Source organism: Pelodiscus sinensis, chromosome 6, assembly GCF_049634645.1.
Source record: "Pelodiscus sinensis isolate JC-2024 chromosome 6, ASM4963464v1, whole genome shotgun sequence".
Classification (NCBI taxonomy): Eukaryota; Metazoa; Chordata; order Testudines; family Trionychidae; genus Pelodiscus; species Pelodiscus sinensis.
In genome coordinates this window covers 103,073,351-103,099,894 of record NC_134716.1, presented here as the reverse complement: position 1 = coordinate 103,099,894, position 26,544 = coordinate 103,073,351, and the positions used below count along the sequence as shown (strand labels likewise).

The 26,544-nt window shown below is 46.0% G+C and overlaps 2 protein-coding genes and 1 non-coding gene across 4 annotated transcripts in view; all 3 read right to left on the bottom strand.

Annotated features, from left to right (window-relative positions):
* The window catches only part of PRKAA1 (protein kinase AMP-activated catalytic subunit alpha 1), a 28,084-nt gene extending 17,539 nt beyond the window's left edge, over positions 1-10,545 (bottom strand). The window contains exons 1-2 of one of the 2 annotated variants that reach the window (XM_006139488.4): positions 10,366-10,545; positions 4,282-4,423 (exon numbers count right to left, since the gene is read on the bottom strand). In XM_006139488.4, the coding sequence (XP_006139550.2) occupies positions 4,282-4,423; positions 10,366-10,537 (314 nt within the window). In that variant the 5' untranslated portion in view covers positions 10,538-10,545. Of the gene's footprint in view, positions 1-4,281; positions 4,424-9,336; positions 10,334-10,365 lie in introns of those variants that run through there. The other variant, XM_006139489.4, reaches the window with a different exon arrangement.
* Positions 10,546-21,632: 11,087 nt separating this feature from the next.
* Positions 21,633-26,298, bottom strand: RPL37 (ribosomal protein L37). The gene is made up of 4 exons (XM_006139490.4): positions 26,143-26,298; positions 25,049-25,184; positions 24,089-24,173; positions 21,633-21,746 (listed from the first exon to the last, which is right to left on the bottom strand). Exons 1-4 carry the CDS (start codon positions 26,143-26,145, stop codon positions 21,677-21,679), a joined length of 294 nt encoding a protein of 97 aa, XP_006139552.1. The 5' UTR covers positions 26,146-26,298; the 3' UTR covers positions 21,633-21,676.
* LOC112544111 (small nucleolar RNA SNORD72) lies at positions 21,854-21,934 on the bottom strand. Its single transcript, XR_003087436.1, has one exon. It is a non-coding gene; the product is annotated as a small nucleolar RNA SNORD72 (small nucleolar RNA).
* Positions 26,299-26,544: the final 246 nt, after the last annotated feature.

Here is a 26,544-nt window from a genome sequence, read left to right as displayed (position 1 = left end):
GCTAGTGCACATCAGGAACTGGCTTTTAAGCCAGCTCCCTGCACATAATGGCTCCCACTTGCTGCCCCATGCTGCTGCCTCTGTATCAAGACACCAGCCCTGGGCAACAGTCTGTTCCCCAGGAGCTGAGCCAGGAGCTGCATGTAACTGTTTGGGTAACCATGAGTCACCATTTAAACAAAAAACAGGACTATGTAGCACTTTAAAGACTAACAAGATGGTTTATTAGGTGATGAGCTTCCGTGGGCCAGACCCACTTCCTCAGATCAAATAGTGGAAGAAAATTGTCACAACCATATATACCAAAGGATACAATTAAAAAAATGAACACATATGAAAAGGACATATCAAATTTCAGAACAGAAGGGGGATGGGGGGGAAGAAGGTAAATGTCTGTGAGCTAATGATATTAGAGGTGATAAATGTGTTTCTGCCAGCACAGCTTACGCTATCTATGGGTGTAGGAACAAAGATAGCTTCCCCAGTTATCTCAATATAAACTGCATCTATGCTATGAAGGTTTGTCAGTGTGCAGACCAAGGATCAGCAACCCACAGCACCCATATCAATTTTGAGTGTCACGTGCAGCAGGAGCTCAGGCCCCCTCTCTCCCACATAGCAGGTAGCCCATGCTGTCACTGGAGCCGTGGGGCTAGGACACAGATGCAGCCCCAGCTCCAGAGGGCAGGCAGGGAGACTGCAGATTGCGCTGTGTGGGAGTGGCCTGTGCTCTGCATCTTCTCTGCCCTCCCAACGCATTGTAGAGCTATGCAGCAGTGAGCCAGTGGAAGTAGGTGACCTGGTGATGAGCATGTGGGGGCTCATCAGGCCACACTCCTCTGGCGGTCAAGGCCGGGACTTGGGCCACAGTATCTGCTCCTCTGGCAGCCGGAGCTGGGCCATAGTGAGGCTGTCTCTGCTGGGGCAGCCTCACCACGTTCCCAGTTCTTGCTCTGCAGCAGCCATGCAGACCAGCTGGTGGGGCTGTAGGACAGGTGGTTGCTTCAGGGGGTGGGGCTGTTCCAGAGCCACAAGGCTGCATGGAGCAGGGCTGCTCAGGGAGGCGGAGCTGCTCCAGGGATGGTCAGGACACTGCAGGGGCAGCAGAGCACCCAAAGCTGGCTGCCATGGGCAGGCTGGATTGCTGCGGGGAGAAGGGGAGCTTGCTCTGGGCCAAGGGATGTAAGCGACTAACTATCAAGTAAGCATAAGCTTATCTGATAGTTGACTAGTGATGCAACTAGTCACTGCCTCTATCAGAGAGGGGCAGCAATGGGGGGGGGGGGGGGGTGAAGGCAGGAGCCGGCGCTGGGGGGAGCCAGCTTAAAAGCTGGTTCACCTCAGCACCGTCTCTGCAAGAGGGCAGGGGAGGTAAAGGCACAGCAGGAAACGGCACAAGCAGGGACTGAAGCAATCTTTGCTTACGCCAGTTCTACTGGGATTCCGCTTTTGAAATGTACAAGAGCTCCAGTGGGGCACTTGTACATTTCAAAAACAGAAACCCCGCAGGGAGCATGGGGCCAGCAGTGGGCTGGACACCCACCCCCACCTTGCCTATTTCCCTGAGCCCTCCCCCCGCCCAAGCCACACTGACCCCAGCCCATGTCCCTTGCAAGATTGGAGCCAGTGCCAGCTTCCTGTAGGGGAAGCCCCAAGGCTCCATGCCAGCTCCCTGGGAAGCACACACACACTGCTCCCCCCGCCAAAGGAAAAGCTGGAATGGAGCCCAGGGCATATGATTAAGTGGGGCATATGGCGGAGGGCCCTACCCCCATTCTCAGGAGAGCGATGTGGCCCAGGGCAAGAGGGTTAAAGCTTGACAAGCCACTGCAGAAAGGCTGCTGACCCCAGATGTAGAAACTAGGGATATAAGGTATATAAGGGGATATAAGGTACTAATTGACTATCCAATAAGCCTAGGCTTATCGGGTAGTCAAGTCACCGGGTAGTCAAGTCACTACTTGACAAGTCACTTCCCCCTCTTGCTGCCTCTGATCACCATCTCCATGGGGCGAGGGGAGGAAGGAGGGGGGCAGAGGAGGTAGAGATGCAGTGGGGGTAAATGCTATTTAACATCCCTAGTAGACCCAGCCCTTCAGTTTTTTAAATAGAAGATTGACTCTAGAAAAATGTCTCAGACATCTTGTCCCTTGTGCCCACTAGTCCTTTGAAACCTCTCTAACTTTTGGGATGTGCCTCATACTTTGGGAAACACTACCTTAACCTAATATTTCAGAGTGGGAAATCAGTTTGTAGAAAAATAAATTATATATTACACCACTTTGGCTATGCCATTGTCAGCCTTTTAACACCTTGCAATTTTAAGATTTGATCAGATTAACATTTAGAATTGGAAAAAAGTTGGTCTATTAAGAAAGGTCAAAATCACAACAGGGAATATTTCAAATTAAGACAAGCAACAACAACATTTTATAAAGTAGAGAATCATAATAATTCTTGGTTGGCTCAGGGCTGGGGGGTTAGATGTATGATGGGCTCAGGGTTAGTGTGGGGGGTGCAGGAGTGTTATGATGCTGCAGGCAGATGGGGACTGGGTCCCAGTTGTGGGCTTGCTGGCCAGGCTTCATTTTTAAATAAAGTAAAATATGTCCAAACAGAAAAGGTTTCAACATTGTCTTTATTTATGGCAGAGATGGGGAACCTTTTTTGGGTTAGGGGCCACTGTCCCACAGAAATATCAGTTGAAGAACACAAGTGAGAAGCAAAAAAACCAAATGCTCCTGAAACATCCAAGCCCCCAACTGAGACCCCTCATTCCCCGGAGGGGGAGGGGGGGAGGGAAGGAGAAGAAGGGCAGGGAGGACTGACGTTCAAGGTCTCTGGGTTGGGGCCAAAAATGAAGTGTCCAGTGTGCGAGGTACTGAATCTGGGTGGGATGTAGGGTGCAGGAGTCAACTGGGAGTAGTTATTTGGCCAGGGGGGAAAAGGACAGGAGCAGGGTGCAGGTGGATGTCTGGTCAGGGGCAGGGTGCTGGTGCATGTCTGGTCAGGTGAGAGGGGGCATGAGTGGGATGCTGGTGGGTGTCTGGCCAGGGGTTTGGATGGTGTTCTGGGGCAGGAGATTGTGGTGCAGTATCTGGGAGGGGTATGGGCTCGGGCTCAGGAAGGGGGCAGAGGGTTTGGGTTGTGGGATATGAGAGAAGGCAGGGGCTGAGGTGCCAGAGGCAAGCTCTGGCCAGGACACATACCAGTGAGACTTGCAGCTCAGCCCATTTCTCCCCTGCCACCACACAAGCTGCCTGGCCATGTGCTCGGTGACTAAGAGCCTGAGGGGAGAGGGATTGGTGCTTCCCACATGTTCTTGAAACAGGCAGCTTCCATTGGCCAGAACTAGCCAATGGGATTGTGCTGGGGGTGGGAGCAGCCATGAGGCACCAATCACCCCCTCCCCTGCTCACTCACAGTGTGTAGAAAACAAAGCGCTCTGCAGCTGCTTTTCTGAGTGGTGCACAGGGGCAGGGCAAGCATGGGAGGCTGCCTAGGTGCTCCATGCTGCTTCCACAGGCCCGATCCCGTCAGCAGAGGGGTGTTTTTCCCAGGCCTGTTGTAGAGCCATCGTGGGCTATCTGCTGCGGGGAGAGCAGGGGGTGGGAGGGTCTAGGCTCAAGCTTCAGAGAGTCATAGGCTGCCAACCCTGAATTAGGCCAACCCAGGTGCTCACTCTTAGAAGACTGATCACTGCAGTTAACTCTACAGTGAGGACAAACTTTTTTAGAGTTCTTCCCTTCTATATACTAAAGTCATGTATGACAGATTACTATCTGTCTCAAAGAAACTTCTAAAGAGCAAAGCTACAGCTGGATACACCATACTGCACTGACAGGAAGCTAGAAAACCATGGTAGGAGAGAGTAAGTCTGGACCTCCCTGTAGAAACAATTTCCCCTCAACTCCATGCTAATTACTCATTGCCAATTTGCAAACAGAAAAATAAGGTCCAACCTAACCACTTAATTCCAACTAGCAGTTGAGGACTGAAGAGTTTTGTTGTTTTGCTAGCAATTCCATTTATGAACACTATCTTACCAGCTTGCAACCAAAGATTTAAGGATGATATATTTTCACATAAAACAAATTTCCTTTAGATGCATTGCAGCACAAACCTTATAATTGGATAGCTGATAGGAAAAAAGTTAAATTTTATTGGAACAGTAACATTGCCCTCTACTTTTAAATTTGTACAATGGATATTGAACATAAAATAGTGTTCTACTTCAACAAAGCTCTAAGTATAGAGGTAATAAAAATAAGAACGACTTACAGTTTAATTATATGTGGATGTCTAAAAAGCTTGAGGTTCTGAATCTCTCTGCGGATTTTTCCTACTACATCAAGGCTACGAATCTTCTGTCGATTTAATATCTTCACTGCCACTTTGTGGCCTGTCAGCTCATGTTTGCCAACTACCAGAAAAAAGTAAAGAGTCAGAATTACCAAGCACTTTTCAGAATAAATTAATTTAGTTAGAATCTTCTGTGGTTTGGAAACACCATAGCAAGATTAGAGTGCTCTCTCCAATCCCCATTATCCTAGAGAAGGTTGTAGGGTAAGCAGTGATTAGACGCTCCCCTCTCCTCTATACCTGTAGGGCAAGATCAGGAGTCAATTTAGAAGTGGAGCAATAAACCTATACCCCTATTGCATTAGCTCTCTTTAGTCCGAGATTTTCCACGTCTTGCAGGGCCTTCATTAGTTTTCAGGTGTTAGCACATTTGTTGCTCTCTCAAACAAGAGACTCCTCAACTTAAAGGTCATTTTGTATCCCCAGCATTGCCCTTGTTACCAGGGATCCCATTAGCCTACTTTATATAAATCATTTAAGCTTTTTGGCCAATTTGCTTGTGGTCCTTACATCTCTGGAGCTATCACCTTGCAAGTCTACTTCCCCTTCTTCAAGGAAGGTTCTTCCGCCAATAAACAAGAGTCTTAGGTTTCTTTACCATTATTTTTACAGTTATTGCCTACTTTATACTTCATCAGTTACTTTGATTAACTACAATTTACAGCTGGCAATTAAAGTCTATTTAACTATAGTTCATCTGACTTCGCATACAATTGGGAACAGTTATCTTACCACTACTTATTTACAGCATGCATGTATGCATACACACTAATGGTAGCATTACCAAAAACCTTACCAATATATTTCTTTTATGCCATAAAAATAAGCCCAACCCCTATGGAATAGTTAAAATAGAAAATTGTGGTCATGAAAACATTAACACACCAATTACAACCCAGCAAGAGAGACAGAGGACAGAACTAATATTTAAGTATCTTTTAAAATATTGTTCTTAAACCTTCCCCCTCCCTCCACACCCCAGGTCAGGTTTCATAAACGGGGGGGGGGGAGGGGACGACCACACTTTGGTTCAGGTTTAGTTTAAATTCACTCTTTGGTTCAACTACCTAATCCTGTGTCAGATTATATTAGATAAATAGTGAGTAGAAGCTACGGGAAAGATTACAGAATCTTCTTTCAATGTATTTATTGAACAAAAACATCCTGTAAGAATTTGGAAGTTACACCGTGAAGTTTAATCTTCCTAAATAAATAGGAATATTAGAAATTGGGTATTTCAATAATTGTGTAACCGCTAAAATTCTTAGTGATTACATGATTACTGGATAGTCTCCCCCATCCCCCCCCGGGAATGGGCGGTAGCTGGTGCACTCCCAACCTTACTCCCCAGGATCCCCTGTGACCTTGCACTTCTGCCTCTGATAGAGGCAGCAGTGCCTGGCAGCAGCAGCAGCAGCAACTGTCTGCAGGGGGCAGAGCAAGTTCTCCATAGACAGAGGCTGTTTCAGCATCCCACAGCTCCCCGCACAGACCAGCTCCAGCATCCCATGGCTCTGGTTTTTAAACCAGCTCCTGCCTGCCACCCTATGTTGCTACCTCTGTATCAGAGGCAGTAGTGCGGAGTGGCAGGCAGCTCACCTATCCTACATGCTCTTCATTTAAAACCTGGACAGGCCAGCCTGCCAATCCAAGTTTTAAATGCAGAGCACAAGGGGAGGGGATCAGATGCGGGGAGCAGGCTTACAAGCTGGCTCTCCCCAGCACTACCTCCACGGTGCTACCTGCACCCCTTCTATACTCCTGCCTCTATCAGGAGAGGTTTCCATGGGCAGAGGCTGCTCTATCAGCAGTCCCTGTTCATGGCCAGCCTAAGTAGCCTCTATCTGCCTGCGGCAGCCCTGGGCTGGTTGCAGAGGATGCCTGATCCAGCACCAGCTGGGACTGAGCAAGCCCGGCTCAGTCTTGGCTCATGCTGGGTCTGGGAGCTAGACCCACTGTACCTCTACATTTTAAATGTGGTAGGAGCCAGGCTGCCTGTGTGCCCAGCTCTTACTACATTTAAGCTGCAGATGGGGTATCTCCTGGACCTGGCACGAACAGGAACTGAGAAAGCCTTTCCTGACTAATCGTGTAGTCCAGTGGTCCCCAATGTGGTGCCTACGTGCACCATGGCGCCTGCCGGGGCATTTATGTGCACCCGTGGAATGATCTGGGCCATCCCCGGGCACCCAGCAGCCCCAAAAGTTGGGGACCACTGGTATAGTCTATACAAATTTTTATAGACTACATGATTAGTAGCTTACCCGCCTCTTAACATCCTTAGTGGATATCCCTAAAATAGATTATTCTGATGTACTGATTAACCCTTGCCCCAATTGTGCAGCTCAAATCCTTCTTCCTCTTAGTCCTTTTCACCAGCTCTTGCTCCTAATTTCCCTAGATATTTCCAACTGTCTCTAGAAAAGCCAAGACCTCTTGTACCAGCATTTAATTTACATCAAGGTTCTTCCTAGTTTGTCAGGTTTGCTTGCAGTAAAACTTGGATCATAGTGCTCCCGAAGATTTCTAGTGACTCAGTTGCAGCTCCCTGACAACAGCAGTTTTATATATGATTCAGTAGCTCCATTTAGGTGTGGTGAGCAGCTCTCTCTTCCCTGGGTTAGAAATAATAGCAAGACCTTGGTGATTGGCATTACTACTTTCTGAGTTGCATGAAAGGGTCATTGTGATAGACTATTACAAAACCCTCAAAAGAGTATTACATAGAACATCTGCTGTATTCGTCAACATTATAGAACCAACATTAAATGTGGACGCACAACAAGAGCATTAGGACCACAAATGTCAGAAAAGCCTTCCACTTGTACTTTCCAGGTGGGTAAGCTTTCACCCTGCAAATGCAAGATAGCTCCTTGTTAGGACAGTATAACATCTTATCTTGGTCTTGCAAAGACCATTTATGCAGCTAGTAGCAATGAAAAAAAAAGTTAACTGACCCATAGAGGAAACCGTCAGCTATCACCAAAGTCCATAATAAAGATAAAATAATACAGCACTTAAGAGTCAGGAGAAGTACAGTTCTTATGTGTCCAAAAAGATCCATCTACATGTATATCCATCTCACATGCACGAGCCTAGAACCTTTTTGTAAGATATGTGCACAGCCCCAGTGGATACTCTTGGCAAAGTGTTATTAGGGTTCAATTATTTTATTGATAAGTCTTTAGCTAACCCAGGTTCAAATCAAAAATAGATAAATAGATCAGCAGAATGCAGAAAGGATATTACTTTATAGGGAGAACAGTTTCACAGCACTTACATCTTTCAGCCTGCCCCAAAGTACAAAGTACAAGCTCTACTATCTGTATTTTGGTACTGCATGCATGTTGGTTAATCAACAGAAAGATTTTTTATCTTCTACCTTTCTGGTATGTTTCTGCAACTGACACAAATCACATTTTACATTTCCCTTCAGTTAAATAACATAAGAGTTAAAAAAAATTCTGGGAAAAGCTTAAAATTTACAGAATTCGTAGCTAAACAATTTAACCTATATCCTTCCCATTTTTAAAATATTTTGTACCTTACTTGATTACTATTGGCATCTCTTTTTTCTTAGTTGCACAACACACTTCAGTTAGTCAAACAAATAGTTACAACAATAAAACAATTTACATATTTTGGTGAATACATCTCTTTCCAGTCCCTAGTACAATTCCATTTCTTATCTCAGTGGTTCTCAAACAACAAACCTCCAAGTGTGATCCCCCTTATAAATTAAAAACGCTTTTAAGAAAATATTTAACACTGTTAAAAATGCTGAAGAGTAAGCAGGGTTGGAGTGAAGGAAGTTATGAGCAGTTGGCCCATATAATAACCATGCAATCCCAATTTGAGTACCCCTGCCAGCCAGCCCCTGTTCATGGTGGCCAGGGCTGGCCACAGCCAGGGGCTGCTACCAGAACAGACCGGGCCACAACGGACAGGGACTGTTTCACAGCAGCCTCCCTATCCCTCTCCTGTGGCCTCTAATGGAGGCAGGGGGGCCATGCAGCACCCCGGAGATGGTGCTGGGGACAGACGGACCAGCTTTTAAGTTAGCCCCCCCTGCACTGGCTCCTGTCCCATCCCTCCCACTGCTGCCTCTGATAGAGGCGGGGGAAGGGGAGAGGGAGGAAGTGACTATCTGATAAACTTATGCTTTTCAGCCAGACGACTAGTCGCTTACATCCTTAGTTATGAGGGGAAATTTCTAATTTACATATCCACAATATATCAACAGGACTCTCATATTTTAAGATGCCGATGTTAGTGGCTTCAGCATATGCAGTCCTAATATTGGCTATGTGATTAAGGCTATGTTTACATGGTGAAGGATGGTATGACTAGCACAGACAGGCATATCCACACCCATTTTAGTTTAGTAGCACAGACAGTAATAATAGTGAGGAAGTGTCAGCACAAACTTCAATGCTGGTTAACTGCTCAAATACAAAGCCAGAAGGTACTATTTTAATTGCTAGCCTATGCTGCCACATCTTCACTGTTATTGGGGTTAACTTACTATGTAGATATATATACCCACGGCTATACAATGAGGTAGGCTACATCAAAACTTTTCTATACTTCTGTATCCCCATTAGTAAACTGGGCGGAAAGTGTCCTGCCTTACAAAACTGCTAAGCATCATTGTTTTATGTAGAATTTTACCACTAACATACTTAAAATGAAACTTTGAAAAAGTAATCTCACAAAATTAAATAAAGACTAAATCAGTGTTAACCTTTGATATTTTTACTGCATAACTCAGAATATTCTAAACACAAGGGTGGTTACAATCACTGTTAACTGAAAATGTGATGCTGAATTTCAACACACACATTTTCTTAATGCTTTTTTAAAAATTGAAGCTATTCCTCCACTAAGCAATGGTTGTTTTTTGTTCCAAGACGGTAGGTCCCAAACATTGTCAAAAATCAGCAAATTCAATTATAATTTCCTGTATATACTTACAACGTAACAGAAGCCATTTCCACACCCTCCAAAAGCATTGCACTGATTTCACTATTTTCCCATGCTGTAACTACATTATGGAAACTGAAACTTAGATGTTCGACTGGAGTCTAACTGAAATGACTGTCTCTCAGGTGCCCGCCTTCCAGATGCCCCAAGGTTCTCGGACAGCAGAAGTTGCAGGAACTTCAGGGGAACAGCCTTTGCTCGGTTTCTCTCCACCAGCCTACCTCACCGCTTTCTGCACTCCGCTTCAGGACCTCGTTAAAACGCAGGAACTGCTACACCAGACACGAGGATTCACCTAAGAAGCTAGTATCGTGTCCGAAACAGTGGCCGAGCCCACACCGGGAAAATGGCTGTTAAACTGTAGGGAGCTGACCGCGATTAGAGGCAGCGGGCGCGACTCTTATGTAGGCACAGGCGTCGGCTGCAGGGCGCTATTGCTGCACGGCCGATAAGCGGGCTCTGGGGCTGCCGCAGCACCGTTATGATCCTGGCAGCGTCAGAGCTCCGGATGGTGTCCGCAAACCGGAGACTCCGGGAGAGCCCAGCCACCGGCGCAGCTTAACGCCGGCCGGGGCCGCGACATGCCGAGCTGCGCACTACGGACCCAGGCCGCATGGCCTCCGGGCCGCGCACGCCTCGGGCCCCGGGCGAGCCGCCCCCGCTCAGGCAGGGGACCGTGTCCGCCGCCCTCCCGCGCATGGGATCCGGGGGAGGGGGGGTGGCTCGGCGCCCGCTCGCAGACGGGCGGAGGCCGGAGACAGCGGCGCCAGCCTGCAAGGTGACTGCGGCGGGTACACAAGGCAGGGCAGTGCCGCACGGGCGGAGAGCGGGAACAAAGACCCGGCCCCCCGCTCCCGCTCTCCGGCTGACGGAGGGGGGCGGGAAGGACCCAGCTCCCTCAGGCCAGCAGGAGGGGCGAGCGGCTCCAGCTCCCGCAGGCCAGACCCTACAGCCCTCCCCGCCCCGAAAGGACCCCAAATCCCAGGGCACCAGCCCCCCCGGGGGGTCTCCAGCTCTCACCCTTGACTTTGCCGAAGGTGCCGACGCCCAGCGTGTCCCCCAGGATGTAGTGCCCGATCTTCACCCGCCCGTGTTCATGTTTCTGTTTATCCGCCGCCGCCATCTTGAGCCAGGAGCCGAGTCTGCGCATTGCGATAGCCCAGAGAGGGCGGCTCGGGGGAGGAGCAAACATACAGCGCCCTCCCGTACCGAACCCGGAAGCGGACCCACCGCCTGACCAGCCACTTATCGCCTTCCGCACGGGCAAACCACGTGTCTTTCCGGGGTGGGTGTGGAATCATCTAACTGCACCTAGCGGGGGCGCGCGGCGCATGGGGGAGGAGGAGGCTGCTGCAGTTGTCCGGGGCCGGGATTGTGCCTCGCAGCCCTGGGAGCTGGATGGGTTTCTAGAGATGGGAGATGTAAGGGGGCACAGATGGGGGGCGGGGAGAGGTGAGAATGCAAGGAGGGGTGCATGGGGGCGACAGAGGTTGGCTAGGTAGTGGCGAAGTGAGCCACTCCGTAGGGAAATGCTGGGAAAAGACGAGGCAAGGCCGGGAAGGCAGGCTAAGGATGTAAACGGTTAACCGATAAGCCTCACCCATTCGTTTACCGGTTCCCTGGAACAGCTCCCCGCTTGTCCTGCCACAGGTTACACACTGGCTCCTCTGGAGCCGCAATGAAGCCTGCTCTGGGGTAGGACCGGCTGCAGCTGCTAGTCCTGCTCCCAGGGAGCCAGATATAGTGCAGATCACAGCGTGACAGTTGGTTGCCTGGGAGCAGGGCCAGCAGCCCCATGCCTCCACTCCCAGGGAGACTTCTTTGTGGGTCAGCAGTATCCAGCTTCCCAGGAGCAGGACCCACAGGGGTTGTCAGCCTCGCTCCTGGGGAAGCTTTGCTGTAAGGTCTGCAGGATTTTTAGTGGTTACATTTTTTACACAACTTTTTACATCTCTATTCTAAGCTGATATCCAAAATAAAGAGCCTATCCACCACCTACCCCATCTGGGGAAGATGGGGGGATGTCAGGGAAATGGAAAGGGGGGGTGTGCTCTCTGAGGCAACTACTCTTCCTTGTTACCTTGCAAAGATGAGTGACTTAGAAAAGGAGGCAGTCACTGGAAGGACTGGAGTGAAGAATGCAGGGTGTTAAGCTGTGATATTAAGCTTGATGAAATTGCTCCTGACAATTAGTCCAATTGCTCAGTCCAATTAGTGTGATCTGCTCTGCCAGCTGGCAGTTCCTTCAGGAAATCAGCATCTCCAGTGAGTTAACAAGCTTCCACTACATATTCCCAGTTTTCAAGGCCACCTGGTGTCCATAGTAATGCCAGAATGGGGAAATGAACGTACAATATTGCGTACTTACAATAAAATTGCTGTGGGAGAATTCACCATTTTCAGATTTTAATAAAATGTTACCACTGTTAGTTCAGCGCTGAGTATCATTAGACTGCCACCAGAATGGGATTTCCTATGGCCTGGTCAGTCATCCAGTTTTGCAGAGAAGGAATCTGCCTTTGCAAATAGCAAAGTGACGTTAAAAGTTAAGTTTTAGTGTTTGGGGTTAGGCTTCTTCTGGAGAATATCTGTATGTTTCTACATAAGAATGACAATACTGGGTCAGATCAAAGATCCATCTAGCACAGTATCCTGTCTTCCAACAGTGGCCAATGCTAGATGCCCCAGAGGGAGTGAACAGAACAGGTAATCATCATGTAATCCCTTTCCTGTCATCCATTTCTAGCCTTTGACAAACAGAGGCTAGGGACATCATTCCTACCCATCCTGGGTAATAGCCATTGATTGGCGCCCCCATAGGTTGGCACCCCGGGCAGTTGCCCGGCTAGCTCCCCCCCCCCTAATCTGGCCCTGCAATCAGTAGCCCCATTTAAGTCAGTTCTTCTGATATTAATAAAATGCAATGTTTACCCAATTTCCACCCTTATGACAGCACTTTTAATGAGCAATGACAATCCAGAAATTTAATTACTAAAACACATATCAACAGAAGACCATTATATTGACCATTATATTGACTCGCCGCTGTAGAGCATGTTCCCAGTGGAGGCTGTGTTCAAAGGATCCCATTGTGGGCTGCGTATTGAACCCCATGTAAACCTAAGCCGCACCACGGGTTGCACACAAACGCGTGCAGCCCAGAGGCCGCGTGTTGAGTTGCCCTTGTCTACATTGTTGCGCATAGCACAAAATAAGCTACACAATTTGCATAGCTTATTTCAAGATAACCTATTTTGAAATTTAATTTTGAAATAGAACGCTATTCCAGCATCTTCCTTATCCCTCATGCAATGAGATTTAAAGGAAGCTGGAATAAGACACCCATTATTTCGAAATAACAGGCGTGCTGTTAAGATGCAGAGAACGCTATTTTGGGATAACGGACATTATCCTGAAATAATGTTGCTGTGTAGACATAGCCTGGGATTTCTCATTTTAGAAAGACGAGATTAAGGGTACATCTAGACTGTAGAGCTTTTCCAGGATACTGGAGGACAAGGAATGTGTCCGCTTTTTTGGAACAGTTTCCGAAAAAGCAGACGTGTTCTTTTGGCATCCTTGTATTCCTCTCAGTTCTGAAAGAGGAGTTTTTTCTGAAATTTGGCCCCTCAGTAATTTGTGTATCTTTTCCCGACTTTTCTCAGCCATGTAGACATAGCCCCAGTCTTTTTAAACTCTCTTCATATGGGACCCATTCCAAACCCCTAGTAATTTGTATTCCACCTTCAGACACAAAAGTATTTTCTCCCTGTGGTCAGAATCAAGTCTAAAATGTCTGTCTGGCTGGTTACTTCCTCCGCTTTCTGAAACAAAATGGCTTCTGAATACATGCCAAGCACTTACTCTAAATATTGTTCTTTTGCCATATTACTTTTCCAACAGATGTATGAGTAGCTGAAGTCCCCCATCATTACTAGCTCTTCTGCTCTGGATATTGTTCTAGAAACGCCTCCTCCACTTCCTCTCCCTGATTTTAAGGTCTGTAAGAAGACCTCTTACCATGGCATCACCAATGTTCCCTCTAATTTTCTTCATCCATATACACAATAAATTCTGTTACATGCAGAAGCATGTGTGAATGTGCACCACCAGTAGGAACTCATGCTGCTGGCTGTAGGTGCTCTGCTAGTCATGTGGGTGGCATCTGAATCTCTCCTGTGTGGCTGCCTAAGTGCTCAGCTAACAGGGAACAGTGGGCATAACCTCTATTTCCCCCCCTTTTATCTTTACCTAAAGACTTACCTAGTTTGCTTTTCACCTTCTGGACCTGAGATCAACTACACCTTCTCCTTATGCCTGTAATTCCTGAACAAGCTGCATCTCTAGATGCTAGTGGTTTATAACCTATTAGCATAGTGGGTTATATATTATGCAGCCCACAATATGTTCAATGCTATCTAAATAGCCCTGAGGATGTCACAGCACAGCTTTGTGTTGATTGGGCTGAAGATTGAGAATCATTGCTGTTTATAGAGCCCTGAATGGATAAAAAATTTGTATCTGTATTGGCATCCATATCTGCAAAAATGAGCCGTAGATATCTGTATCAAAAGATACTCACGGCTATAAAGTAGATATCCACAAATTTGTGGGGTTCTAGAAACAAAATTGGTATCCACATTCATATATGCAAAAACGAGCTGCAGACATCTGCATCTACATCTGTGGATGCAGAGATCTATGGATTTGCACCACTATCTCTGTGATAAGTACTAATATTTCCAGTTCTTCCAGTCTCTCATATGTGTGTGTAGACAACTTGAAGTGATTTCCCTGTTTGCTCCTATGGCCCTAATGTAATTTTTCTTATTCCCCCCATCCCACCTAGACTTCTGCTAATGTAACTTTTATGCTTACCTGTGGGATTTTGTCACTTACTCCCTTTGAACCTAGTTTACAGTCCTCCTCCCTAGGCTGGCTAGTCACTGTGCAAAAATGCTGTTCCCCATCTTATCCCAACAGGCCTTTCTGAAATAGCATCCTATGATGGAAGAAGCAGAAATCTTCCCATTGATATCATCCATTCAGTCACGTTTAGGATGTGCATGTCTCTGACTGGGCCCTCATCTCTCAGCCAGGAACATAGAGTAACTATCAGGACCAATAAGCCTTAGCACCCTTTCTGTAGCTTCAGCTGAGGGCTCCATAGAAGCAGCACACCTGGGTCATCATGTCTGGTCACTTTTTTTGGGTCAGAGGCAGCACACTTGTTTCCCCTTCCTTCCTGGCAACGCAGAGGCGTAGCAAGGCGGAAGCAGAGGGGAACAGTTGCTCCCGGCCGGCACACTAAGGGGGTGCCAGACAGGGGTGATCCCACGTGACCTACAGCAGGGAGGGAAGCACTTCTCCTCCCCAAAGGAGCCAGTGCATGCTGCCTGAACAGCTGGGGCTGTGGCACCCGGTAACTTAGTTCCACGGCCTTTCTGAGCGGTGGTGGGGAGAGGCCAGGAGACCCGGAGCTGTGCAGATCCAACTGTGCAGGCAGTGCGCTCTGCCCTGGGACTCCCCGCACCCTTCCCCCCCTCCCCTGCAGGATGACATCATGGAAGTAAGTTGCTGGGGTGTAACAGCCCCTGCTGTTCAGGCAGTGCACACACCAGCTGTTTGGGGAGGGGAAGTGCAGTCACACACTTCCCAGAACCCAGAGGTGCTGCAGGATTGCCAGGTACTGGTCCCAGCTTCCCCTGCCCCCTGCCCCTGTCCAGACCTCCCCCACACAAGTACCCTGCCCCTGCCCCCACCAGCACTGTCCCCAGCACCCAGCAGCACCCTGTCCCCGGCCCCAGCACCCTGCCACCCACCCCAGGACCCTGGCTCTGGCCCCAGCACTCTGCTACCTACACCAGCACTCTGTCCTCCACCCCAGCATCACCCTGTTCCTTGTCCCAGCACCCTGCCACCCACTCCAGTGCCCAGCAGGACCATGTCCCTGACCCCAGCATCCTGCCACCTGCCCCAGCATCCTGCTCCAGCAGTCCGTCACCTATGCCAGAATCCTGCTACCCACACAGGCCCACTAGCACCCTCTCCCTGGCCCCAGCACCCACTAGCACCCTCTCCCTGGCCCCAGCACCCACTAGCACCCTATCTCCTGCCCTCACCAGCACAGTTGGGGCTACATTAGTGAGGCTTGGGGGTTTTGGAGGGATTTTTTTGCATCTCACTTGTGTGGCCCCAACTGACTTTTCTGTGGGTCAGTGATCCCTGACTCAAAACAGGTTCTCCACCCCTCTCATAAATAACGACAATGCTAAAACCTTTTGAGTTTGACAATATTTTATTTAAAAATAAAGCCTGGCAACAAGCCCTCAATTGGGACCAAACCCCATCTCATTGAAGCATCATAACACTCCTGCACCACCTAACCCCAAATCTGAGTCTATCATACTCTGGAACCCCCTGTCCTGAGCCTCTCACATCCACAAACTCCCGCATCCCCACAGCCTCAGTCTTCTGCCACAACACTCCTGCACCATCCACACATCACAAATCTGTGTCCTGAGCCCATCACACTCACAGCCTCCCTCTCTGAGCCCCTCACATCCACAAGCATGTGGCTTGCTCAGCACCCCAACCTTCCACCTGAGCCCAACACTCCCCAGCCTGGAGCCCCCTCCCCGAGCCAGCATCCCCTTCTCCTGCATCCAAATTCCCTTCCAGAGCTCACACTTCTCACCCCTTCCCACACCCAAATCCCTCATTCCCACCTCAGAGCCTGCATCTCCTGCCTCAACCCAAGGCTGGGGATAGCAAGTGATAGAGAAAGGAGAACAGAGAGGATAGGGCATCAAGGAAGGGGTGGGGTCTTGGGGAAGGAATGTGATTTTCATGCACTGGTGGGTCCCCCTGTTTTTTGCTTGACAAACCTAGGGGTTCCTTAAAAAGCAACAAGTAGTCCTGTAGCACCTTATAGACTAACAGATGTATTGGAGCATAAGCTTTCGTGGGCAAAGACCCACTTTGTCATGCATTTGACGAAGTGGGTCTTTGCCCACAAAAGCTTATGCTCCAGTACATCTGTTAGTCTATAAGGTGCTACAGGACTCCTTGTCGCTTTTGCAGATCCAGACTAATATGGCTACCCCTCTGATACTACAGATTCCTTGAAATTCTGAAAAGCTGAAAAGGGTTCCATGGCCAAATAAAATTGGGAAACACTGCTCTAGAGAAACAGAGGCTTCTTATAAATAAGGTGATGATCCAAGCTCTGAGAAAGAGATGGTGATAAGACAAACCTTATTACAATCAGTTTTAGAATAGCCTTGTTATTATCAATACAATAATTACAAATAAATGGGTCTTCGTTTTTAAAACATGGACAAGCTTAAGAGTATTGGAAAGCTTCAGAATGTTAAAACATGAAAAAGTAGCTCTTATTTATAAGTGCTTCACTCCTACCCTTCAAAAAACAAAAAAACTGGTTCTCAAGTACAAGTATGATTTTAATGTTCAAAATAAATAATTCACAAGTAATTATCACATTAACTATTTTATGGTGTTTGTTAAAGTAAGATACCTTAGTTTAGCAGATTACAACAAAGCAAGAACCTAGAAAAACTGATGTTAATTCAGTTGATATTGACCTACAGCTCCAACAACTGTGTCTATAAATGACTTGTATCATTTGTACTGTATTCAGAGGAATTTCACAAAAGTGTAATTGACCAGGTTTGCATTTTTTATTTGGTGTTCAAGTAGTCAACAGGTTACTATATTATTGTCCTGTATAAAAATCCCTTCATTCATCTCTTTCAGTGTTACATACACATTATTGATTTTCTGCGCTAGCACTTCTATTTATGACACAAATTGACCTTTTTCCTCACATAATACAGCCCAACGTAATTCACATCAGGGAAGCAGTAGTAGAAAAGGACTAGGCATTTTCCTTGATAACAGCATATTGGATTTTCCAGTCAGTAGATCTGATTGCTCACAAAATAAAAATTCCTAAGTGGGCTGTGTTCTTGAAAATCAGAGATACTAATGTTTTGCCACGTAGAAAGAGAATTTACATCCTCTATATCTGGGGACTAGTACAGAACCTTTCCCTAGGGTTCAAGGGCTGTGGATGTTCTCATTCAAGGATTTTGGAAAAGTGATATAGGCCAAACTTTACAGCTCAGTATGGAAGCTTTCCTAAGAACCTTAGTTTCTTTTAATTTCCTCACCATTACACTTTACCATGACAGTAGTCATGTGGTATAGATGAATCTCCTTACAAATATGTAAAAATTGGTTAAAAATGCCTATGTATATATACTTACAAGATTAAATGAGAAACCACAACACATTAAGTGTAAAGTGAAATCTTAAAATGTCTTTTTCAACAAAATAACAAATAATTTGGCAGTATCAAAATGCTTGATGGTAGTGGTTGTGCTATTGATGATACAGCAGGTTTTTGTGTTAAAAAAAAAAAAAAAAAAAGCCTGACAACTTTTTCCATTTATTTTAAAAAACAGATCAAGTCCTTAAAATGAGTTGGATGCTGCAGCAGCAGCTTTTGGGCTTGGGTGTTGTTCCTTCATGGAATCTATTCCTGTATATACAAAGACAGGACCGGCTGAGGGAAGGACTAGGGCAGTAATAATTTTTCCTAGTTTAGAAATAGCCCTAGTAGGTCTAAAATTGTATAGCTTGGATAGATCTGTACATGCATTCAGATGCAAAAAAATCACTGTTGCAATCCCTCCCCAATTTCTCTTTGCTCGAGGTCTATCATATACCCATCTCCAGCTTGATAGATGGGTATGTGGCAGACCATTATCACTGGTTATGAAAGCAAAGACACGAGTAACACCTTTTAAAAATATCAGAATATTAACTTGTGACTGATCTTTCTTTCTAGTGTAATAAGGTGTAGTGATAGATGCTTGTTAACATCTTGCACTCTTGAACTGTTACAAGGTGAACAAAAAGGTACCATAAATATCTCAGCCTGGTTGTAGGCCTACTGTACCAGTAAATACTCAACCTTGCGGTCTTATCTATTAGGCCTCTCCCTCACCTAAAGAGCCTCAAGTCAGCCTACTATTTCACCAATACAGCAGTTTTTCAAATAGCATTATCCAAAGAGATAAAGAACAAGCTGTGGATGACCAAGTCCTCCAGGGTAGGCTGTTAATCAGAACCATGAATATCCACTGCAAGACTCCTAACCAGTTCCTTCACATAACTAATGCGCAAAATTCATTCAGTAATGCAGTCATTCAACCTATGTAAGTAAGTCACATGTTGAGCACATCTCTAACCCCTAGAGCACTACTTCCTAGGGGTGCAAGGAGAAAGTGTCCTTACACATGGTACCTTTATTAGAATGTAAGGACGGTCATACTGAGTCAGACCAACAGTCTACCTAGCCCAGTCCTGTCTGCTGACAGTGGTAAATACCAGATGCCCCAGAGGGAGGGAACACAACAGATAATCCTCACATGATCCCTCTCCTGTCACTCATTTCCAGAGGCTAGGGACACCATACCTACCCATACTGGCTAATCGCCATTGATGGACCTAACCTCCAGGAATCTATCTAGCTCTTTTTTGAACCCTGTTAAAGTCCTAGCCATCATCACATCATCTCACAAGGAGTTCCAAAGGTTGACTGCGCAGAGTGAAGAAAAACTCCCTTGTTTTAAACCTGCTGCCTATTAATTACATTTAGTGACACCCCCCCCCCAGCTCTTATATTGTGGGAATAAGTAAAAACCTTTTCCTTATTCATTTTTCCATACCAGTCATGATTTTACAGACCTCTATCATAACCCCTCTTAGTCTCCTCTTTTCTAAGATGAAAAGTCCAAGTCCTTTTAATCTCTCTTCATATGGGACCTGTCCAAAACCCTAATAATTTTTGTTGCCCTTTTCTGAACCTTTTCCAATACCAATGCATCTTTTTTTAGGCGAGGCAACCACATCTGTACACAGTGTTCAAGATGTGGGCATACCATAGTTTTCTATAGAGGCAATAAGATATTTTCTGTCTTATTCTCTATCCCTTTTTGAATGATTCCTAACATTCTATTTGCTTTTTTGACTGCCGCTGCACACTGATTGGGTGTTTTCAGAGATCTATCCACAATGACTCCAAGATCTCTCTTTAGTTGTAGCTAAATTAGTCTCCATCATATTGTATGTATAGTTGGGATTATTTTTTCTAATGTACATGACATTTGTCAACATTCCATTTCATTTGCCATTTTGTTGCTCAATCACTTTGGTGAGATCTTTTTGAAGCTCTTCAGTCTGCTTTGGTCTTAATTCTCTTGAGCAGTTTGGTATCATCGGCAAATTTTGCCACCTGCTTACCCTTTTTTCTAAATAATTTATGAATAAGTTGAATAGGATGGGTCCTAGGACAGACCCTTGGGGGACCCTATTAGTTACCTCTCTCCATTCTAAAAACTTACCATTTATTCCTACCGCTTCTTGTCTTTTAACCAGTTATCAATCCATGAAAGGGCCTTCCCTCTTATCCCATGAACTTACTTTACTTAAGACCCTTCAGTGAGGGACCTTGTCAAAGACTTTCTGGAAATCTAAGTATACTATATTCGCTGGATCCCCCTTGTCCACACGTTTGCTGATCCCCGCGAAGAACTCTAGCTGATTAGTAAGGCATGATTGCCCTTTACAGAAACCATGTTGACTTTCCCCCAACAAATTATGTTCATCTATGTGTCTGACAATTTTATTCTTTACTATAGTTTCAACTAATTGCTTGGTACTGACAGACTTACCGGTCTGTAATTGCCAGGATCACATCTAGAGCCCCTTTTAAATATTGGCATCACATTAGCTATCTTCCAATCATTAGGTACAGAAGCAGATTTAAAGGATAGGTTACAAACCACAGATAATAGTTCTGCAATTTCACATTTGAGTTCTTTCAGAACTTTTGGGTGAATGCCATCCGGTCCCAGTGACTTGTTACTGTTAACTTTATAAATTTGTTCCAAAACCTCCTGTAATGACCATCTGGGACAATATAAATCTGGGACAATTCCTCAGACTTATCACCTAAAAGAATGGCTCGGATTTGGGAATCTCCCCAATATCCTCAGCCGTGAAGACTGAAGCAAAGAATTCATTTAGCTTCTTCTTGCAATAGAATGTTACTACGGTCCTGCTTCTTTTGCTTTTTGGAAGAGCAGGGAGACTCCTATCCAGATGCCTGACCCCCAACTGTTGGTTAGGTCTTTAGTAATAATGACTAGGCCAGTGGTCCCCAACTCGGTGCCCATGGGCGCCATGGCACCTGCCGGGGCATTTGTGCGTGCCCACCGACAACCTGGGCCGCTCCTGCTCCGCCCCCGGTGCGCAGCGCACTGAAGGTGCCAGCCCCAGGCGTGTGGCACGCACCGGCGCCAGCTGTGCAGCGCTCAGGCGGCCCCAGCCCCGGGGCACATGGGGGCACACAGCGCTTGAGCGGCGCCAGTGCCAGCCCTGGCGCGCGGCTCGGGCGGCGGCGCCGGCCCCATGGCACAAGGCGCTTGTGCGGCCTCGGCCCTGGGTGCAAGATGCTCGGGTGGCCCCAGCCCCAGGGCACATGCCGGCGCCGGGTGCAAGGGCATCCCTGTCCCCTGGCGTGCCCCCGGACACGCGGCTCACCCCCCGGGCGCCCGGCGCGTGAGTGGCCCCACCCCCGGGCGCCTGGGAGCCTCTAAAGGTTGGGGACCACTGGACTAGGCTAAGGTCACAAGTTCATTAGTGACTTAAAACACTAATTCTTTTCAGATTTGAACATTTCACTCAACCCAACAATAACCCTCTGAACAAATGGGTTAGATAAAGTACAACATATGCAAGACCAGAAACATCAAAGATAGCCATCAGCTAAAACTAAAGCCATAAATCATTCTTAAAGTATGCTCCAGTGCACATGGCAACTCTATTGGAATAATATTTATAGTTCCTTAGAGAGTAAATTGCTTTCTTTCAGATGGAATAAGGAAAATATGCATCTTATATACAGTCATATCTAGAACTGTGCACATTTGTGTACAAATTAGTTATAACAGTAATAAGCTACTAAGCAATGAACATCTATGGATGGATGTAGATTAGAAAATTGTGCTGGTAAAATGTCAGCAATTGTAATATTTAGATGAACACTCTTTCATGTAATATGATTAGATGAGAATCATTTAACAGAATGCGTTTTATAAATTTCAACACAACACTGTCAGAATCTATTACACCCACACATAAACATAGACTTCTTACCATTCAAAAAAGTAAAATGTGTAAAAAAAAACCCTGACAACTTTTTTCTATATTAGGCCATTTATTTTAACAAACAGATGAGTCCTTAAGATGAGCTGGATGCTGCAACAGCAGCTCTCTTGGGCTTAGGTGTTGTTCCTTCACGGAATCCATTCCTGTATGTACAAAGACAGTAACAGAGTTAGTGTTTTTGAAAGAATTTTCTATTCTAGGCTCCACAAAGTAGTATTGATTAGAAAGTTTCAGACAATGTTTTTGGTTCAGCTTATCTCAGTTACAGGTCAAAATCACTATGGAACTCATATGTTCAGACATTTTTAAAGAGAAACATCATTGACAAGCTGCTCATGAACACAATACAAATCCCCTAGCTTCCAATTACTAATGAAGTAAACTGAAGCAAAGTGAGAGTGGCCAGAGAACAAACAAACAAACTTCAAATTTCACCAAGATAAGGCAATTAAATGCAGCTAACAAATGCATTGGGCCATGTGTACACAAGTGAGCTTACAGCGGCAATCATACATGTAGCTGCTCTATACAGACAGGGGAGAGCTCTCCTATCAACATAGCTATGTCCATAGGAACAGCTCTCCTGCAGTATGGTCAGTGCTCTGTTGGTGTAACTTGCGTTGTTCAGGGATGTTTTTTCACATCTTGAGCAACTTCAGGAGTAGTGTAGACATGGCCTTCGATATATCATATAGAAGGCTGCAGGACACTATGGGGTTTATTACAACTTTTCTATGACAGCTGCTGTAGGAAAAGGACTACATTTGCCAAAAGGATGAGTGCTAACACTGACTCTAGCTATAAACCTTTTTTGGACTTTCAAGAGCAACACTACAGAATCACTAATGAAATCAGTGTTAATTTGTTATATTTTATATCATGAAGTAGTGATGCTTTGGATTACATATGAACTCCACATTGAAACATGGAAGGCACGATTTTAAGTGATTCATTTTGAATGCAATTTCAACTTATTAAACATAACTATCTTAGTGTTAATAAGGTACATTTTCTTGGATTAGTATTGCTGTACTATTTACACATATTGCTAACTCATCAATACTGGCAATCATGACGTTTCTTGCAAAAGGAACAGACTAACAAAAATGTGTTAGCTATTCATGGGTGGCTATCCTGGAAATCAAAATATTTCTCATCAATATGACATGATTTCCTCCACAATTTAAAGCAAAATACGATGATCACAATATCATCTCCGGATTCTGCTAGTAATGCCTCACATGGGCCAAAAACTCTCTGAAATCTTTCAAAGATCTCGTGCAACTACCACCAACCAGAAGATAGAAAAATAAGTACTCTTTTTAATGGACAACAGGCCCCAATCTGTGAGATGCAAAATCTCTTCAATTTACTTTATCAGTGCCTGGAAGAATTATCAGATCTAATGATAATTTGAAGTAATCTGCCCCCCAAAAATGAGTGCTGGACAAGACTAAAATGATCTATTTTTGAAAGATAAGGTGAAAGTCTGAAAATCCTTTCAAGTCTGCCAGAGCATACATCATCTAAACATGGAGTAGTGAAACAAAGTGCAGAAACAGAAAGCCAATCATCCCAAAGAGAAATGTATTAACTAAGGATGCTAGAGTTTAACTGATTAATCAAGAAATGCTAATCAGTTAATGTTATCGATTAAACTCTATCCAACTGGAGAGTCAGCAGTTCCCAATGAAGGCTCTGTCCCAGCAGAAGCCAGGCCCTGGCAGGGGTTCCCGCCCCACTCCGGCTGGCAGCCCCTACTGGCCGCCCCTACTGACCCAGCTCCCAGGGAGGCTTTTGCTGCAGGCTCTGCAGTATAAAGCTTAGTTAAGGTTTATGCTGCAGAGACTGCAGTGCATGTAACCGCTAACGACTTTTTATGTCACTAGTATCAACACTGTGGAAAATTCCATTAACTCCTTTTCTCTTATGTTCTTCATTCCTCAACAATAGAGGAAAATACTGGCATAGCTATTTTAACTAAAATATCAAGTTATCTACACTTTCGTGTAGATACTGCTTCACATTTAAGAGATAATATTACTTCCATTTCTGATTCCTGCTTGTTTATAAAGCCAAAGTTAAATGTGAAACTAACAATACTATCTCTGATGTAGCCCCCATTAACTGGGCTTTCCAAAGCATTTATAAACATTCATTAAACATACAGTGAGGTAGTTAAGTTCATTTGACATGTTACGGGAGATCCTGCTTTAGAACTCAGAACTTTCATTCTGTGATCCTGCTACAAAAATGGAGAATGCTACCAAAGAACGCTGGGTCAAATATAAGAATTATCATAAACCTTAAGTTACAGTATGCTTACAATAAACTGAAAAATTTAAGACTACACACGTACTGCATAAATTACAAAAGAAAAAGACAATAAGTGTTTATTTGGACAATGTTTTTTAAAAAGGTATTAGAAGCCTGTGCAGATTTCATGTTATAGTGTAACTTGCATTGTTGAAAATCAGTGCTGTACCTGAATCGACGGTAGACATTTTTCAGGTGCCTCATACGACCAGTACCAGTGGTGTTGCGTCTTTTAGCCTTGGCACTCCAGTTATCTGGAAAGCAATTTACACAATTAGATGTATTTAGTATCACGCAATTGCAGAGCAAATCTTTAGTAACATATATGCAAGACAATATTTTGAATATATATATGCACATTGACAAGTGGTTGTTTCCATGGGGTCACTGTATATATGTATACATTTGATTTGGAGAAGTATATCTATTTGCAGAGCATATCACATGGGTACAATGGGAACTTAATAGGGATGTTAAAATCCGGGATGGTTTTTGGAAACATGGAATTGTTGAATTTTTCAGTTGTTCCACATTTACACGCTGAGTGCGAGCCGTTTCGCAAGAGCCGGTGTGCGTGAGGAGCCAGCTTTTCCTGCCCCTCCCCCCCATACTGCTGCCTCTGATACAGAAGCAGCAGCATGGAGGGGAGGCTGGGGGCATCGTCGTCTTGCATGTAATTGTAAAAGTTAACCAAAGAACCCAAACTCATTGATTAACCATGTACTATCACATTCTTAAAACTTAAGCGCTCATTTTCCCAGGTTTTTTTTTTAATGTATAATAAAGAAAACAGTAGGTAGTGACCAAAAAGCCCTGTGAAAACTCTTAAGTGCACTGCAGAATACCAAAGAACTCTTTATACACATAGTCTCCAACACACTAGCTACTAGCACATGAGTTGAGCGTGGCTAGTTTACGATGGCTACTGCTTCAGAACTGAATGGACACCACAGCCTTATACAATTTTTTTCTATTAAATCACAGAAAATACGGTTTTGATTTTGTTCATGGACACAGAATCATCACTTTCACAAGTGACTATCCTGATATTACAGAAACAGTTTCTTCATAAAAAACTAATTCAAAGAATAAAGTTTACACAAATAATTTGTGAGGATTCCATACTTACACTTTCTCTTGCGCTTAGCAGGGTACCCACATTTCCCACAGGTGGACTTCTGGAGATGGTATGCCTTGGATCCGCAGCGACGGCACAAAGTGTGGGTCTTATTGCGGCGCTTACCAAATGACGATGTTCCCTTCGTCTGAAATAGAACTCAGGAAGTTGTATGTCAGAAAGTCTTAGTTAAACACTAGTCAAAACCTTATTTTTATTTAATATGTGCCTAAAAACAATGTATTTTGAAACTCTCCAGACACTCTAAGGGAGCAATCAAAGGTGAGCACAACCTCAGAGGTGGAAGTACATCTAACATACATAAAACTGAGATGAGTATCACATCTCAATTTCTTAAATAGGAATTACATTTCTGTATGTCCCCACCTTTATACTATAAAAATGAGACAGCACTAACTGCTTGGAAATGGTCTAGAAATTTTTAGATTCCTAATTCTGATCTCAACCCCATAAATGATCTTTCATCACTTCATCAAAGCACTCTTTCTGGACAAGCTACTTTTTAAATATTTTTCACCAGAAAAACAACTTGGCACAATGGTTTTGACAGTCCTAGATGTAGGCAGTCCTTCCTACTTCACGCCCTCTCATATTTGCTGGCTCACCACGCACACCCCGTTTTGCGCCACTGACCCTTCCCCCCCCCAACGAACAGGAGGCTTTTATCGGATGTTTGCCAAGCAGGTTACTGGTTTACCCTTCGCTACCGCGCTGTTAACGCCGCCTGGCCAGCACAAGCAGGCCCTCGGGGCACTCAGAGCTAGTTCCATGGGGCAGGAGGGTCCTGGCCCGGCATGCGGGGGCAGGGGGCGGAGAGAAGCGAGGGCAGATGCCCGCGGGGTGGACCCCAAATGCGGAGACCCCCCCCCCCGGTTCTCAGCCACCCGGCGCGGCAACAGAGAACATGACCAGCCCCGGCAGCGGCGCCTCTGCTCAGGCCCGCGCCAGAGGCGGGCTGGAGCCCCAGCGCGCAGCTCCATCGTGCCGTGTGGACGCGCCGGACCCGGGGCAGCGTCTTCGCGCCGCGCAAGCCCCAAACCCCGCTGGATGGCAGCGGATTTCCCCGACCCCCTCCCGGCGCTCACCATCTTCCTCCGGCCGCCAGCACCAAAGAGACCTGGGCCCGCCCCGCACTTCCGCTATGTCCCGCGCGCCACTTCCGGGTGCTCCGGGGAAACCTCTCCGCCCGGCGCGGGGAGACGTGGTGGGGGAGCCTGAGCCCGGGCCAAAGGTGGGAGGAGGGGGGACGAGCGAGCCGGGTCAGAAGGGTGGGGGACTGTCGAGGGACGAGCAATGGGGTAACAGTGCCTGGGAGCCAAGGCCCCAAAGGAGGGGCAAGAGATGGGGTCAAACAGCAGGGGAGCCCAGGGCTGGGAAGAGGGCAGCTGTGGGGGACGACCCGGGGGACCTAGGCCCGAGGGGCGGGGGATGGATGGCGGATAGAGCGACATGACACTGCGGGGAGGTCCGAGCAGAGCCCCCGGGGT